This window comes from Panonychus citri, unplaced genomic scaffold (assembly GCF_014898815.1).
Source record: "Panonychus citri isolate SS breed McGregor unplaced genomic scaffold, ASM1489881v1 Contig00077, whole genome shotgun sequence".
Taxonomy (NCBI): domain Eukaryota; kingdom Metazoa; phylum Arthropoda; class Arachnida; order Trombidiformes; family Tetranychidae; genus Panonychus; species Panonychus citri.
Window position 1 is genome coordinate 466396 of NW_026515482.1, and position 17089 is coordinate 483484.

The 17089-nt window shown below is 31.0% G+C and overlaps 3 protein-coding genes across 7 annotated transcripts; 1 reads left to right on the forward strand and 2 right to left on the reverse strand.

Moving 5' to 3' along the window:
- Positions 1–1797: 1797 nt before the first annotated feature.
- LOC128386808 (uncharacterized) lies at positions 1798–9634 on the reverse strand. 3 transcript variants are annotated; one of them, XM_053345895.1, is made up of 6 exons: positions 9454–9634; positions 8302–8402; positions 7324–8110; positions 4970–7221; positions 3845–3983; positions 1798–2264 (listed from the first exon to the last, which is right to left on the reverse strand). In XM_053345895.1, exons 2-6 carry the CDS (start codon positions 8323–8325, stop codon positions 2113–2115), a joined length of 3354 nt encoding a protein of 1117 aa, XP_053201870.1. In that variant the 5' UTR covers positions 8326–8402; positions 9454–9634; the 3' UTR covers positions 1798–2112. The 3 variants fall into 3 exon arrangements, with proteins under 3 accessions (XP_053201870.1, XP_053201867.1, XP_053201868.1); XM_053345892.1 differs by having other exon boundaries at positions 4970–7224; positions 9454–9633; XM_053345893.1 differs by lacking the exon at positions 9454–9634 and adding an exon at positions 8499–8622 and having other exon boundaries at positions 4970–7224.
- An 829-nt stretch (positions 9635–10463) lies between these two features.
- LOC128386809 (transmembrane protein 68-like) lies at positions 10464–13082 on the reverse strand. The gene is made up of 2 exons (XM_053345896.1): positions 12749–13082; positions 10464–12472 (listed from the first exon to the last, which is right to left on the reverse strand). The coding sequence occupies exon 2, from the start codon at positions 12211–12213 to the stop codon at positions 11284–11286; it is 930 nt and encodes a 309-aa protein (XP_053201871.1). The 5' UTR covers positions 12214–12472; positions 12749–13082; the 3' UTR covers positions 10464–11283.
- Positions 13083–14898: 1816 nt separating this feature from the next.
- Positions 14899–16596, forward strand: LOC128387253 (40S ribosomal protein S8-like). 3 transcript variants are annotated; one of them, XM_053346436.1, is made up of 5 exons: positions 14899–15029; positions 15151–15257; positions 15365–15643; positions 15872–15998; positions 16432–16596. In XM_053346436.1, the coding sequence occupies exons 1-5, from the start codon at positions 15026–15028 to the stop codon at positions 16539–16541; spliced, it is 627 nt and encodes a 208-aa protein (XP_053202411.1). In that variant the 5' UTR covers positions 14899–15025; the 3' UTR covers positions 16542–16596. The 3 variants fall into 3 exon arrangements, with proteins under 3 accessions (XP_053202411.1, XP_053202413.1, XP_053202414.1); XM_053346438.1 differs by having other exon boundaries at positions 16229–16523; XM_053346439.1 differs by lacking the exon at positions 16432–16596 and adding an exon at positions 16115–16146.
- Positions 16597–17089: the final 493 nt, after the last annotated feature.

A 17089-nucleotide genomic window follows, 5' to 3' on the forward strand; every position in this document is an offset into this window, starting at 1 on the left:
TGATGAAAAAAACAACAACAACAAAATCAACAACAAGTTGTTTCTGTATTTGGTCATTTGTGACAATTATCAATTGAGCAAATTTGATTATAAATTTGTGTCCTCAAAAAGTTGTCACAATCTTAATCATCAATAATTTAGGTCACTCAGTTTATCAGTAGTTAATTCAATTTAATTTTAATATCATCCACTAATCAATAATAATTTAGACGATTCATCTTGATAAGATGATGATATAATTGTAACCTCTTAATACTTGTTATTATTATCAGAATCGGGAATCTTATCTTAATTGTTGTAGCATTTAAATATTGATTTGATATTGATAATGATTTAAATCATTTCTCATCGTTATTAAAAGTAGTAAAATTGTTTAGGCTAAATTGTTACTGACAATTTACTTTTGATTCCATTTTTAATTTTTTTTTTCTTCCAATAAAACAAAAAGTTAACAATTTAATCTCATTTTACAATCAGTGACAATTAAAAATCACTCTCAGTTTGATTTCCCATTGATTAGGTTAACCGTCTTGATTCATTCACAATTAGTTTAACTTTTTATTTAATTCTCATCGATGTTAATCAATTAGTTAAGGTTTACTTTCTGATTGTAATCTGTTGTTTTTAGTTTTCTGATCGGTTTAATTAGTTAATTACATTCACTGATTTAATTAAACTTTCTCATTATTATTGAGATAAATAATCATCTTGATTGATAGTAGCCCAACACTTAAACTAAATTTAATTTATTAATTGTTAAATCATAGCTACCAAATGATAGTTTATTAATAGAAAGAATGAAGAAATTAATTAATTGCTGATCAGTTTTAACTAATCAAGTAGCTAATTGTTATAAACATTTAAAACTTTTTGTTCAATGAATATTTGGTTACTTGAGTTAATTGTTTCAATTAAATAGGATAATATTAGGATAATCAAACCATACAGAGTTAATTGTTTAATTAGTCTGAATCTCAATATGAATAAACATTCAATAATTAACTTTACTGCACTGATTAAACAATTAACAGGCTATCATTAAGTAAAGATCAACAATTTACATTTTAATTGAATGTTGATAAACATTGATTGTGTAATTAATCAATCAGAGGTAACAATTTATTTGTGTACTTTTATGAATGAATATAATTAACTATCAACAGCTGAGAAAATTAATCTTAATTGATTGTCAAGATGATTGTTAATCATTTCACGAGAAAAAGGTAAATATTTAGTTAATTTAGTTTAAGAAAAATTCAAATCATTGATTGATTAAATCTGGCACTCAAAGTTAATTGTCAATTAAAATAATGATTGAAATTTTAACTTATTAAAAATCAATTTGATTACCGTATTTGCAATTTAATCAAGAATAGTTTTAATTGTTTGACGGATTAAGGGGCTTCTCTTAATCATGGTTAAGTTAATTGTGGTAATATAAATTGGTAACAATTAAGAGACTTGAGCCTTGAACTTGGCATCATTTCGTGTTCAAAGTTAAACTTTCAGATGATTAAAAGGAGAGATTAAATTCTGATGTTATTTTAATTGTTATGCTAATTAAATCTCACGATTAGTTACTATTAACTGTACAATAATATGAAAATCATGATCTAATCATCATACTCTTTAATTACAATTAACTTAAATATCATGAGTTCCTGTTGATTATGGTTCCTGGATGATTAAACTTTTGGTCTAAAAAAAGTTATTTACATTAATCACCAAAATAATGATTAACCTAATTCAGTTACCGATGGTAAAATAACAATTAGTAAATCAGGTTGATTGTTAATTTTTTTTTTACATAAGCTTTTTACTCTTGTTTTAATTGTTTAAAATTGTTTTTTGATTAAATTAAATTGTTTGTAGTCCAAAGATCTTGATTGATGTAATACATTAATTATTAGAAGTGTATGAAAAAAAAAAGTTATTTTGATCATCAAAAAAGTTGTAAATTGTTACAATTACAGCAAAGTTGAGTTAATTGTTGTCGTTCCCTTGATATTAAATCAGGAGTGAAAAAAACAACCAATTTTGTGATTATTAATATAATAATAATTGTTGATGATCGATATTAATTGTCCCCGCCAATGAATTGATTGTAATCATCTAAAGAAGCTTATAAATTTGACCAAAGATATTATCTAATTTAAATGGTGACGAGAATGATGATTTTTTACTTGATGATGAGGATGATGGTTGATGATGATGATGCGGTGGTGGTGATAGTTGAGGTGATGGAGATGAAGATAATCCAAGACCTGAAGAAAAGTTGAAAACAAAATCAAAATTTAAGGTTAATTAGTTGATAATTGTGACCTGTAAACAAAAACAAATAACAATGTAATCCAATCTTGGTCAATGATTAGTTAATTGTTCAGCTATTTAAAGAGGTGACCACTAGTGACCCACCCAGAAAATAAGGTAAGTATTCATTTCAAAAAGTTAAATTTACTAATTGTTATCTATTAATAAACAATCCGATGATCAAGGTATCACTGATTATTTAATTTTCTTCCTATTATTTTGTTTTTCTTTCTCAATCTTATTTTGACTTGGATAAAATATTGATACACTTTATGACCTCAGGCTTTTTATTTATCAATATGATGATGATGATGATAAGTGACTGAGTGTTTCTGTTGATGTTGTTGTTGGTGATGAAGATAAAGATAGAGATGAAGATGGAGATGAGGATGAACTGAATGATATTGGCCTTGAGGATATTAATCTAATCTGGTATTTTAATACAATTAACCTTCAAAATATAATAAGAATTCCTGTTGATTGGTGATGAGGTAAGAAGAAAAAAGAGAAAATTATTATCCGAAAACTTTTTCTTTTTCTAAAATTAGAACATGATTGTAACTTTCGTTCCTTTTTCATTTATTTCCCTGATACTGATACTCATCATCTTCATAAATAAGGTGGGTGATCCGTGATAACATCATCATCCCTGGTGTAAAAGGGGAGGAGGTATAAGGTAGTCATCGAAAAGGTCAGTAGGTCTGTATATTTTGTTCCTGAACTGATTGACCCTTAGGGCAATGGTTAGAAATTCAGGTAAACAGATTCAAAAGCCATGTATTGGTTACTATTAAAATGATTACTTTTTTCATTATTTGATAATAAGTTATTATTAAAACTGAAGATGAGTGAGAGAGAGAGAGAAAACGATAAACAGGTAACCTTCTTGCTCTTTCTTTTTCTCTTTCTCTCTGGTTATCATCTGATTGAGTTCAATAATCAGATCAAGATAATATCACTTTTCATGAATAATTTTATTCCATCATCCCAACTCTCTCTCACTTCATTAATTTAAAGGTTTATAATGAATAAAGTGGAATTAAAGTTATTGAATTAGAAGAGAACGAGAAAAAAAGAGAAAACATTTTTCTCTCTAAACAGATCAATTAAATTGGATCAACATCATCAGAATTAGCATCCTCATCTTTTTTTTCTGATGATGAGAGTAGATCGACCTAAAATGATTGCATTTGTGTGAATGGGCCAAGGGGCCAATCACTGAAATCAAGGTAATAGGTTAGCAATTTAATTTTCACCCTTTTATCTTAAACAAGAAACTAATAAATAATTAATTTCTATCACTCCAACAATAACAAAATAAATATCATATCTTTTCAATCTCTCTATTTGTTTCATGGTAGAAAACAATTAACAATTAATTAGTTTCTTTTTTCAGTTACCTCAAATCATTTTGTTAATTGTAATCTTACGTGTGTGAATCTTCAGTCAGATCACTTATTTATATTCACCTTGACCAAGACAATTAATTGATGACCATTAATAATTTAACTTTTGATAAGGTTGATTAACTTACTTCCAAGTAGACCCGAACCTTTTCCGCTCGATTTAAGGACAAATTTGGCCGGAGATGAGCCCGATGCATACAACGAACTCAAGATTGACGATGCACTGAATTTACTTGGTGAACTTATCGACGATAATCCTTGTAAACCCTTGGATGAGATTAAGAAAGAAAACGGATTAAAACAATTACAATTTAATTTTCTCTTTTTCATGCACTGATTTAACAATTAACATTCAACTAAATTAACTTTAATTATGTTAACATATTTTTAAGGTTAAATCTAAATAAATGTAATCATTTGTGTCCAAAAGTTGATTGTCCTCATTCATTTTAATGTTAGTGTTTAAATTTGCCCTCTGGGCTTTTTGGTTACGATGAAATTACTTTTAATCATCATTTATGAATATTATTAATCTTAACCAATTTGCTATTGATTAGTAACAATTAATTGGTTAAATCTGAAAGTTGATCGTTAATTTTTTTTTTTTCAATTACTCTCTATGAATACAACTTGTTAGTCAATTTAATCTGATTGTTGATTAGCTGTGAACTAATTTGGTTTTAATAAATAGTTGCTAATTGTTTAGTGAAAATCGCTAAATTATTATTAATCTGTAATCACTTTGATTTGCTCAGGTATCCTAATCACTCAAAGTCAAATTAGATTATGATTTTTGTTTTATAATAAATCGTTGATGAATTAGCAAAAAATCAACAGCAACAAGTTTAATCAATCAAAAAGTTTTTTTTAATTAGCTTTAAGGTTAATCTAAATCTTGTTGATTGATTTTTGTTAACTAAAAAGTTAACAATTTAAATTTCATGTTGTTGATGTTAATTATAATCATTACGGTTGAGCTAGTTAACTGTGTATTTATCAATTTCAATTAATCAAAATGTTAATCAAAAAAAAAAAATAAAAGAAAAGATGAAAAAATTTGATGAGTCTCATTCGTTAGTTGATGTTGGTGATTAAGTTACTTGTTGATTAGATTAGGAATGAGGATCATGAGAGATTTTTTGGAAACGGATGAAGGTGAATGATTAACATGATCAACTTTATCATAATTAATTAAATCAACTAATCAACAGACTGATGAGTTGATCACGATTCTTTCTGAGCTAATTTCTTACCTTATACAATGAGAGTGGTGAGGTTACTGCAGGGAATCGTCTTGGTCTTTGTGGACGAGGTCCATTCATCATGTGCTTTGGAGGTGGTGGTGGGTGGTGGGGAGGTCTGTTGTTACCAGGTTTACCGTACATCATCCCGAAGGGTGGTGGAGGTGGAAGATGGTGACCTGGTGCTGGTGGGTAGGGTGATGGTCCACTGGTGTAGGTATTGATAACCTGGATTGGTGGTGAAGGTGGCCCAGGATAAATTGACCCTGGAATGGTTAAAGGAGATCGTGGTGGTGATGATGAAGGTGAGTAGAGTTGAGATGAAAACGATTTCATCATTGACCCATAAAGGGAAGAGAGATCAAGAGATGGACTTGAACCATAACTATCGCCATTGGATAACGATAAAGGTAAGCCAGAGGAAGAAGAAGCGGAATCAGCGGATGATGAAGGAGATAAATAAGATGATGAGAGACCCATGGAAGGAGATGAATATCCTGAATAAGATGAGACACTTTCTGGAAGAGAGACAGCATCGGAAACGGTAAAGCTCGATGGGCTGAACGAACCTGAACCCTGGTTTTTGGTCAGCGAGCTGTAAACATCACTTGATCCATAAGATGATCCAGAGGATGATGAATGAGCCACTGAGGGTGAACTTGAGAGAGAGGAAATGTCATATGGAGAGTCATTTGAAAGAGATGAGAGGACAGATGATGATGGTGATGATCCTGAGGAGCCATAAGATGAACCAGAAGACAGTGATTCATATGCTGAAGATTCGCCAAGTGAACCTAAGCCCGATGATGAGTATTTAGATGGACGAAGTGAACCTAAACCGGAAGAAGATGAATAAGATCCAGAGGAGAGAGAGGGAAGTGATGATGAATCGTAAGAGGAAAGTCCAGAGTAACTGTTGACCGGTGAATCGGATCCACTTGAGTAGGAAGATAAACTAGATGATAAACCTGAAGATAACCCGGAAGAAGATGAACCAGAATCATATTCATCCAAAGAATCTGAACTATCGTAACTGGAAAGTTTGATCTTTTTGGGTCGCTCTTTGGTCAACGATGCGTATTCTTTAAGTGAACTTAAGTCCTTTAAGTCTTTCAACGCACTACTAAAATCGCCAAGAGATTTGATGCTACCATAGTCCTTTGATCCACTTCCGTAAGAGAGGGAACTAAGTTCCTTGAGACCTTCGTAATCCTTAAGAGATGAGTAATCATTTATTACCTTAAGTCCACTTGAACCTGAGCCACTCTCATGACCACTGCCCTTGAGTGATGAACTATAGCTTGCAAGAGCGGCCTTGATCGAAGCGGTATCGGGCTTACCATCAGAATCATCACCAGAATAGGAACTTGAATCGTCAGAAGATGGTGAGTATGATGAAAGATCGTATTTCAAGTTATTAGAACCTCCTTTGATTCCACTCTTTCCTCGAGTTCGACTTTTGCCCGATTTACCTGAGAAACTTGATTGCCAATCATCTTGATCGCCATCATATGAACTTGTCAATGAGGGATAATCATTACCTCCCTTTTTATCATATGAATCGGAATCAACTGGATAAGAGGGTGACTTTGATTTAGATCCGGAATAACCTTTGGAGCCCTTTGAATAAGATGATGAGGAATCGTCTTCATCGTTATCATCATCATATGAAGATGGAACGGTGGCCGGAGGGTAAGTATCTTCCTTGTTGGAACCATAACTGTTTCCCTTATTATTATTGTAAGAATCACCTCCTTTGGAACCTTCATAATTGTCATCATCGTATCCACCATTTTCTGAAGTTGAATCTTTACCAGAATCTGATTGACTTTCATAAGATTGTGATTTACCTTTGGTACTCATATAATTTGATTCTTTCATCTGAGAGTAAGGACTATTTCCATTATATGAGGGACCTTTGCTTGAGTATTCATCTTTTTGTTGGTTATCATATTGACTGGAGTCCCTGTTGTAAGAGGAACCCTTAACACCAGAAGATGAGGATGGAGAGGAAGATGATGAAGGTGAGTAACTTTGAGAGTTTGAATTTTCATATGATTGAGAATTGTAAACGGGTTGAGCTCGATATTCATTGTTTTTCTGTTCACTGGCACCGTTGTTTCCCTCATAAGGACGAGGTGCGGGGTAGTTCGTGGTAGCGTAATTAATACTTGGCCCTGGGCCAGCGTAGCTTTGCTGTTGCTGTTGCTGTTGTTGTTGTTGTTGAGGTTGTTGAACCTGTTGCTGTTGCTGTTGTTGTTTGTCTTCTGGGCATAGGATAGACAGAAAAACGGAAAATAAGATAACAGGTAACGGAAAAATGGACTTAGTTTCAAATTATAAAGAATCAGTGAAAAATTACTCACCATAACCTCCCTTGTTTTCTGGCACTTGAAGAGCTAATTTAACGGGAATCGCAAGAATAACGGTTTTCTTGGGGCCATTTTGATTACCTTGAGCGTTCGGTGTGGCAGTTGGTCCATTATAAGCACCATTATCAACAACTGCACCATAATTAAGTTGAGTTTGCTGAATTTGTTGTTGTTGAGGTTGAATTTGTTGCTGTGGTTGTTGTGGTTCATAACTGACCTGTTGTTGCATTTGCTGTTGTGGCTGTTGTTGTTGTTGTTGTTGTTGTTGATGCTGTTGCTGTTGTTGGGGTTGTGATTGTGATTGTGATTGTTGACCATAATTCAACAATTGATAAATTGGCTGTAAAGTTTGTTGAAGAGCTTGAGTTAATTGTGGCTGATATTGTTGCACTTGAATCTGTGGTGGTGCTTGTTGAACTAAACCATAATTGTTGTTACTGATATAACCCTGTTTCTGTTGTTGATCAGCAGCACTCATCGGTCCGGCATTATTTCCGTACGAACCAGCGACACTATTGACCACTGGCCCATTGGAATAAGCGACTTGTTGATATTGAGCAGCACTTTGAAGCTCATCTAAACCAGAGGTTGGTGCTGAGGGTACTGGTGGTGAAGATCCGGTTGCAGCGGTCGCTACAAGAGTCGCTGATGCGGTGGGTGAAGAAGATTGTCCATAAGGTAAGGCCACTGAATATCCAGAATTAATTGAATCAGTAAATTCCTTTGATTGTACAACAGCAAAAGTTAAACTAGAGACTAGAAAACAGAACAAAGTTTTTGTCTATTCGACGAAGAAAAATATTCAAAGAAAGAAATTCAATTAACACTCTAATGATTACTTTTAAGGAATATTAAAATTTAATTCAGTTCGTGAGGTGCAACACGCTAATAATCAATCGTTAATCAGTGAAAATTAAAACTTCTAATTATCAACAATCAACAAATTGAGGGGAAAAAGTTTGATCAACTTACCATTGTGGGCTTATCTTTGCCCATTTTGTTTGTTTCACAATTGATTAGTTATTGTTGGTGGTAAATTAAAAGTAAGGGTAGAGTTAATTGTTTAGAATTAACTGGAGAAAAATGAAATATAGAAACAATTTAAATTACTTTTGATTGGTTTTGGTGAATAAAAATTGAGAAAAAAAAAGTTCTGATGAAATTCTGACCTTTCCAAGTTCACTCATAGGTTTCAAATGAGTATCTTTTTACATTTAACCTACGATTTTATATCAGATTATTTTGAGAATTTATTTCATCTTCTTTTCTCTCTCTTTCTCTCTATCATCCTCTCGGTCACTCATCTCACTGACCCACTCACCTTAAACTTGAGGGCTTACCTTCTCTTTCTCATCTTCTCTTTAAAAAGATACAGTTACTTTTCTAGAGGGAAGAAAACGAAATAAAAATAAAGAGAGAGAGAGAGAAACATGTATTTAGAAAGAAAGAGGAGGAGATGAGGATGATGAATGAAGAAGATGCGGATGCTAATGGGGAGATAATCTGGTCAACGATCTTCTCTCATCATCTTAATCATTTACATGTTAAAAGAAACATTAATGGACATATTGACGAAATACCAACGGAACTGTTGAAATGAACAAATTGCTCTTCTAGTAATTGATTAATCGCAATTTACTTGATTATCTGAGAAGCTAAATTCGTAATTGCAAAAGATTAACTTGATTAAGTTTTGGATAATTGAGCCAAAAGTTACAAAACTTTTTTATCATTTGGCAATAATTATTGGATAATTAGAGTGATAATAATTGTAATAAATTATGATTTGGATCTCGAGATGGTTAGAGATTGTATATGTACTAGTTGATTAGTTAATTATTGGCAATTGAAATTATTTTGATAATATCTCATAGATCCAAGAGTTGATTGATATTGTTATTAATCAACTATTGTGATAACATATTAAATTAAACATTGAAACAATTAATACAATTTAACCAAAGATTCTTGATAAATCTCAAGTTGCTTTCAAATACACGGTTGATTTCAATACTCTTTCAATTGAATCCACCAGATAATCAATAATAATAAGTAATTGAAACATAATTAACACAAATCTTAACTGAATCAAATCAGAACTTTCCCTCTCAAATGGTTGATTACAATTAACTCTCAACAATCAAAAATCATTGAGCAACATTGAAGAGTCATCTTAAGAATCAAGGTTATTAAGGAGGTTTATCAATCAATAGACTTAAACAAACAAAAAGAAAACAAATTGGAAACAATTAGAAAATTAATTAATCACAAATTAGAAACAAATTAATTAATTGCAAAGGTAAAAACATTGAATTGGAAAGTGAATCAAAATTTATTCAAACAAAAGATTAACAATCAACTGCGCCATCTGATTTTCTTAAATCAAATCAAAAGTCAAATGATTAATTAAATTTTCCAGCAATTAATTTGCTACACAAATTAATTTCAATAATGATTGGTCATTGATTAGAAATTGAATCTTTCAAGGTTCTACTTCAATTCATTTAGTTACTTGATTGATTGGTTTGATTTAATCGTTAGTAACAATGATTGGCAATCAGAAAGAGTCAAGGAAATGATTTACATCAATTGTGATTAAATTAATTGTTGTTCATTTTTATTTGGTGATTAACTTTCATTTTTGATTGTTATTTAAGTTAGAAAAGCAAATGATTGATATAAAAAAAACAACGATTTGAATCAATCAATTGTTAAATTGGTGTTGTCGTTCATCAATTGATAACATTTAAAGATCAAATTGATTGACTTAATTGTCTTACAGAATTTAAGAAATAACAATTAATGTTGACTATTTGTTGGAAATTGTGAAAAGTAATAAAACTATTAATTGATAAGTTTCTGGGGTTAACAAGGTGTATCTTCAATGAAGACTAATAGCAGTTGATTTAATTATCGAGAGTTAATTGTTCTTCTCCATGAGTCCAAGTAAATTGTTATTGATTTGATTGTTGGTTGATTGATTTTCCTCTGGCTTTGTGATTTTTTACACAACGGTAATGGTTTTATATAAATTGTGTTAAACAAAATCTTAATTTTCCATTGTAATTGTTGATGAAGGAAAGTTAATCATGTAACAATAAACTTATCGCTCGCGTGTGAGAGCAATCAACTAATTACCTTTGTATTAATTGTTTATTTGTTTGTATTTTATTTCAGATACACTTTATATAATTAAAGTTACTTTTTTTTACCAATGATGATTACAAGATGATGATTTAAACTTAATTGGCTTTGAAACTATTGAAGACGAAATTAAATTGTTCCAGAATTTTCCTCTTGGTGTGATTTGTAGTTAAATCTAATTTGATTTTGATTAGATGAACTTGAATATTTACAGGTTTTTGAATTCTTTCAAATGATTATCAAGTTTTTTTTCCTTATTCTTTTTTAAAGTAGATTAATCTGATTTACAGATAAGATGAGATGTAGATTCTGCACAATGGATCCCGCAATTGTAATTAAATTAACAGATTATATAACATGAATCGATGGCGATGCGATTTGTATTTTCCATAGTTAATGAAAATAGATGAAGACACAGCAAGAAAACATAATGATAAAAATCAATGTGGGTGGATTAACGGGAACATCGGTAAGCAAGGTCGGTATCGATATCCAATAGGCCAGGCTTTGGATTAAGATTAAATCGTATAGCTCATTTGATTGCACTGAATTTGTTGTAAACCAAGAATCAAATGCTCGAGAGAGAGAGAGAGTTAATACAAAAAAAAGCATCGCTGTGACGGTAGACGATAATTAAGATATTTACATCTTTGTTTATATCATGCATGTGATTTCTTGGTGTGTTTTTTGTTTCTTTATCCTGGGGCAATGGGATAAGCTGAAAGTTTCTTGGTAAGAGTTTGTATTTATGGATTCAGCTGATAAAAAGGAAGTAAAAAAAAATAATTAACAGTTTTCTCTGCGTCCATTTTATCCCAGTTTTCTTTTAAATCTATCGAAAATTGCTCTCCAAATACTTCCAGGAATTCGCTGATTATCACGGATTAATTTTTCTATGGCTTCCGATGTTAGGGTTGCAAGTTCCTCTGGTGTTCTATCGGGATGATATGGTATTGGTTCACCGATTATTGTTGTCATTTTAACCGGAAATCCACCATAAATAGGAACCATGGGTAACCTTGTTTTATCATAAATCTTTTCAAACCAACTTTGCCCTATGGTAACTGATCTAAAGGCCTCACGTAGATTAACAGTAAAAACAGGTACAATTGGTGCTTGAGCTGCAATGGCAACTTTGGCGAAACCAATTCTATTACCCCAAACCAATTTGTACCTATTATCACCGAATTGAGCCTCACGAACACCACCCGGTGCAATTGACAACAGGTCACCTCTTTGTAATACTTGGGTACAGGTTTTTAAAGTTCCAGGGAAAACATGGAAAACCTCCATCATCAACTTCCAACCAGGAATACTGAATAAGAATTTATCACCAACAGCCTTGATTAACCTTTTCTTTTTAAGAATTGTTTTCGCCATTAGGTAGTAATAGTCTAAGGGAAGGGCACCATGATAGTAGACAATTAAGGCAGGTCCAGTATCGGGTATATTGTGTAATCCTTTAACCTCATAACCATGATAAATCCAACCATGGGCATCCCAAACGGTTGCGATTGCTTGACGTGCACCTTGCCAATAATCACCAGCACGAACAGCCTCCTTGATTTCAGTAATACGATAACGATGCCGGTAAACGTGTAAAAATAAAGCTGAACTATAGCAAAGTATGAGTATTGTCAATGGTAATAGGAAACTGATAAATATTGGACTCAACAACCAGACCAACCATCTTAGATAATCAATGTCAACAAATGTACTATTAAAAGCAAACAAGCTCATTTCTATTGACACAATTAGAAGACACCACAATCATCAGGTAGATCACCACAATAGAAAAACAAAGCCTTTAGGTTAATGCTATTTTCCCAAATATTAACTTGAATTTAACAACCAAACAGGATAACTGATTGAGTGGAATAATTTTTCCACCACCAAATGAAGAGATGAAATTGGTAACACTGATGAACATAAAACAGTTTAGATGGTGAAGAAAATATTATGATGTAAACAAGGAAAATCCGAGTTCTATTTGTTGAATCTAAGTAGACAAAAGAAAAGAAGATGAAGAAAATTAATAATCAAATAGGATTAAATTTGATTTAGAATTGACATCAACACAAATTAAGATATTCACATAACAGAATACAAGGTGATCAATGTAAAAATAGAATCAAAAGTACAAAGAGAAACCTTTTTCTCTTTTTTTCTCATTTTTTTTTCTCTTCTCAATTTAAATTAACACTAATTACATGAGAAGAAACCAAAAGACAAAACAATTAAGATTCTTAAATTCTAATAAAGAAAATACACTTACCTTTATGTTATTAGAATGTAAACATTTTCAAGAGTAAAAAAGGTAAACATTAAAAACGAATAGAAAAAAAAACCAAAAGAAGAAAAAACAACAACAACAACAAAGAGAATAGAAAATCAAATGGAAAAAGAAGAAAACACTAAATAGAATATTTATTCTCTATTGGTGGTTAATTAGAGTGAATTTGAATTATGATTAAAAGAATTACTCATTAATTTGAAATTCTCTTTCACTGTAATGAGAATATGGAAAAACTAGTAGAGTAACAATGTTTTTTCAGTTGCTGATTCCAAGAGAAACATCAACAATAACACTAACCATCATTTCAGGTTTTCTCTCTCTCATCATCCTTACCTTCATCTTCTCTTTCTTTTCTTTCTTTTCTGTTCCTCTCTCTCTCTCTCACTCTCTCTCTCTCTCCCTGAGATGTTCTTACTCCTTTAATCTCTTATCAACTGAATTAATTTCAAGTTATCTGATCTCTCTTGTAATTGAGCCTTTCAACTGTAGTTCAAAGATGTTCCTCTTCACTGATCGACAACTTTTCTAATCATCTTGGTAACTTTTTGTTTGATTACCTTAATTGTTGCCGATCAACAGATTTACAATTTAATTCTCGATTTAATAATAACTTTTGGGAAACATTTTCAATTGCTTATATTACATTGGATTCTTTATACTGTATAATCTGATTGATTTTATGAATTATTTTCCACCGTAATTATCATTGGTTTAGATAATCAAATTGTCTAGTTGACAATTTGATCATTTTTTTGGTTTTTTTTTTCGTTGTGATTTGATTTGGAAAACTGATTAATGAGGTTTTTTTATGTATTAATAGTAAGTTGAATTGTCTGTAATTAAGGAAAAATATCAACTTGATAATCAATTAGTACCTTTAGTTGATCAGTTGTAATTGTAATTTTGTGGACCTTGATTACGCTTTTGTGAAGTTAATCATTTTTCAAGGCTTAATCACACACCTCGTCCTCCTCTTTTAATTGTGATGATTGTTGATGATGATTAACAATGAGAATTAATAATAAACCATCATTGAGAAACTTATGGAAAATCATATTAATTATCAACAATTAGCTTAAAACAATCAATTTTTTTCTCTCTTGAATCAACAACCTTATCCTTCAATACACTCGATGCTAACAAAATAATCACAAATTTAACTTAAATCATCAACAATTAACTTAGAAAGGTAATACATTTGATTATCACAGTGAATTATTTGTGAAAAATATTGAAAATTGATCATAATCAGAGTGTTAATTAAATTATTGTAATGATGCCAATAAGTTGATTCTTTCTATTAATTGTTAATTGTTGGAGTTTTATTCATTTGAACAATTAATTTCTTCGTATTTTTTAATGATTCGTTTTAATCAGTAGTTTGATTTGATTAGAAAATCTTTCTTTCTTAACTAAATTATTACTATAACCAGGAAATTTTGCTGATTTTTTTATCAAAGAATTAAATTAAATTCTAATAATTGTGAGTATTAATAGTTAATATTTGCTTGATTTTCCAAATTAAGTTGAATTTCTTTCCTTAATCATTATTAGTACAGTTCTTGATTATGGTTGTTTAGTTTTGATTGTTATGAATTTTTGATTACCATTGAAAATGAATAATTTGCTACGATTACAATTAACATACCTTATTGATTGTTATGTGTTGATTATCTGAATTTGGTTTAAGTTATGTTTTCCTGTTTACAACAATTTAAAATCAAGAATTTGATTGTCAATTAATATTCATCTCAGTTCGAGGATGAAAAATCATCATATAATCAGATTCAATTTTACTTAATTGTAATTTACTTTTTTTTCTTGATGAGGACAATTGATAAACTAATTTCAAATTTGAGTTGTTGTTAATCGGTCTGATTGTTACAATTTAGTTACATTCAAGTTAATGACTTAACCAATTTCAGAAATTATCTAACAAACATAAGCCAAAAAGGTTATTCAAACAAATCGCAAATTTCGTTTTCTGTTTAAATCCGAATCTGGATGTGATAATCTTTTCTTTTCTCAAAAGCTAATTAAAAGCTTTCGATTAATTGATTTTTTGATTTTTTTAAATTCCAACTTTTTCGAGAGACTTTAAGAGAAGCGCTTTTCTATATTTTCTTTCTAAATCAATAGATGGCGTTTACTGTAAGAACTTCCTTATGATAGGAAACGGAAGTAAAAATGAAAAATGTTGTTAGTGAAGTTTTTTAATAAGTTAGTTAATTTGTGTTGATCTGTAATTAGTTAATCATGGGTAAGTTGATTGTTATTCTTATATTTAGTGACTTATTGTGACTCTGTCCATCTTTTGATGCATCGGATGAGTATTTACTGTTGTTATAATGTCTTTTTTAATGTGTTGTTTTTGGGTTAAGGTATTTCAAGGGATCATTGGCATAAGCGACGTGCTACCGGTGGTAGACGAGCTCCAATTCGGAAAAAGAGGAAGTTTGAGCTCGGAAGACCGGCAGCTATGACCAAGGTTTGTATTGACCATCATGACATTGAGTTGTTCAATTAATTCTGTTCCCAAAAATCTAATTTAATGTTTTTTGTTTCTATTTCTATTTCTATTTCTATTCCTATTAGATTGGTGCTAAGCGTATCCATTTAGTAAGAGCTAGAGGAGGTTCTTTCAAATATCGGGCTCTTAGATTAGATCATGGTAACTTTGCTTGGGCTTCAGAAAGGACTACACGTAAAACTCGTGTAATTGATGTAGTTTATAATGCCAGTAACAATGAATTGGTTCGAACCAAGACATTGGTAAAGAATTGTATTGTTCTTATTGATGCTACACCTTTTCGTCTATGGTATGAACAACATTATGCTGTTCCATTAGCAAAGAAAAAATCACCAAAAGCTTTGGTAAGTAATCAAGATGAACAATAATTCAAATCAAATTAGTAATGATGATTTAATGATTCACCATCTTTCGACTGAAAACAATGTGTGGAGAAAAAATTAATACTTCTGATTGATAATGATGAATTTATATTCTTTCAATATAACCTTATTTTACATTTTCTAATCATTGTTTTTCTTTCTCTTTCTCTTTCTCTTTCTTCCTTTTTCTTATAATATTGTATTCAACAGGCTGAAGCCACTGATGCTTTGAAAAAGGACAAAAGTAAACGTGTCCTGAGGAAATATAAATTAAGACAAAAGTTATCTAAAATTGACCCTGCATTGGAAGATCAGTTCCAAACTGGACGTTTATTAGGTAATTATCTTGATCTATTTGTCATATACTTTTGACCCTTTTGTTACCATTACTATTTGTTGTATTGTGTATACATGATGAAAACGAACTCTCTCACAGAAAACATGACATTTTGTCTTGTTTATCGTGTTGATGACTCAGTTACTCTGATTCCTTTCCATTCTACAAAGCCACTATTTTAGAGTAAATTCAATCTTTTCTAACTTTTGTTTTTATCTTCTCTCTTTCAGGTAATATCTCGTCACACTTAACTCATCACATTCTAAAATTTTTCTTATGATGAAAAATACATTATTTTGTTGAAAATAAGTCTTTAATGCCTTATCTCCATGACGCACCATAGTTACTCTGATTATCCATCAGAAGATCTCAAACATCCTTCTAGTTTTTCCAATTTAACTAATGTTTTCTTTTATTTTCTCCATTTCCATAGCTTGTTTATCATCAAGACCAGGTCAAGTTGGAAGATGTGACGGGTATATTCTGGAAGGAAAAGAACTTGAATTTTACCTTAGAAAAATCAAAGCTAAAAAGGGAAAGTAAATTAAAATGTAACCTTTTTTTGGATTTAATAAAAGACCACATCGGATACACAAAACTGTCATTCAAGTGACTTTTTCCTTAAATTCTACGCATTAATCATAAGCGGTGACATTTGGGCTCTCCACTGCATTCACAATCAAATCCGTTTCGTTTATCGGTCCTAATTTTATTACTCGAAATTAAATTCACTCATGATCATCAGTTATCTAAATTTATTTTTATGGTTTCATATTCATCTCATCAACCTAAGATGCGAGTCATTCTTGCCTGGGAACCCCAGCGATTAGTAAATTACATATGAGTCCATCAATCAAAATCAACTGATCAGTTATCAAATTGATGCAGGATGAACCTGAATAATCATTGAACTAGTGGTATTCATCAGAGGATGAATGTTATCCTGAAAAGAGAAAGGATAAGATATTTACCTTGTATGTACTTTAAACTTGATTTCTCAACAATTAAAGCGTGAATGATGTTTAAGTATAAAAATTTCGATGAGAAAAAAAATTCTCCGAATTATGGTTATGAAATGATCACACCGAGTG

Bases quoted from the DNA above. Each gene is read 5' to 3' on its own strand.
- LOC128386808 (XM_053345892.1), bottom strand. From the start codon at position 8,325: ATGGGCAAAGATAAGCCCACAATG. The intron at 7,225-7,323 runs GTGAGTAATTTT...TCCTATGCCCAG, and splicing joins AGAAAACAAGGGAGGTTATG to AAGACAAACAACAACAGCAA. The intron at 3,984-4,969 runs GTAAGAAATTAG...ATCTCATCCAAG, and splicing joins CACCACTCTCATTGTATAAG to GGTTTACAAGGATTATCGTC.
- LOC128386809 (XM_053345896.1), bottom strand. From the start codon at position 12,213: ATGAGCTTGTTTGCTTTTAATAGTACATTTGTTGACATTGATTATCTA.
- LOC128387253 (XM_053346436.1), top strand. The intron at 15,644-15,871 runs GTAAGTAATCAA...TGTATTCAACAG, and splicing joins AAAAATCACCAAAAGCTTTG to GCTGAAGCCACTGATGCTTT. The intron at 15,999-16,431 runs GTAATTATCTTG...CCATTTCCATAG, and splicing joins CCAAACTGGACGTTTATTAG to CTTGTTTATCATCAAGACCA.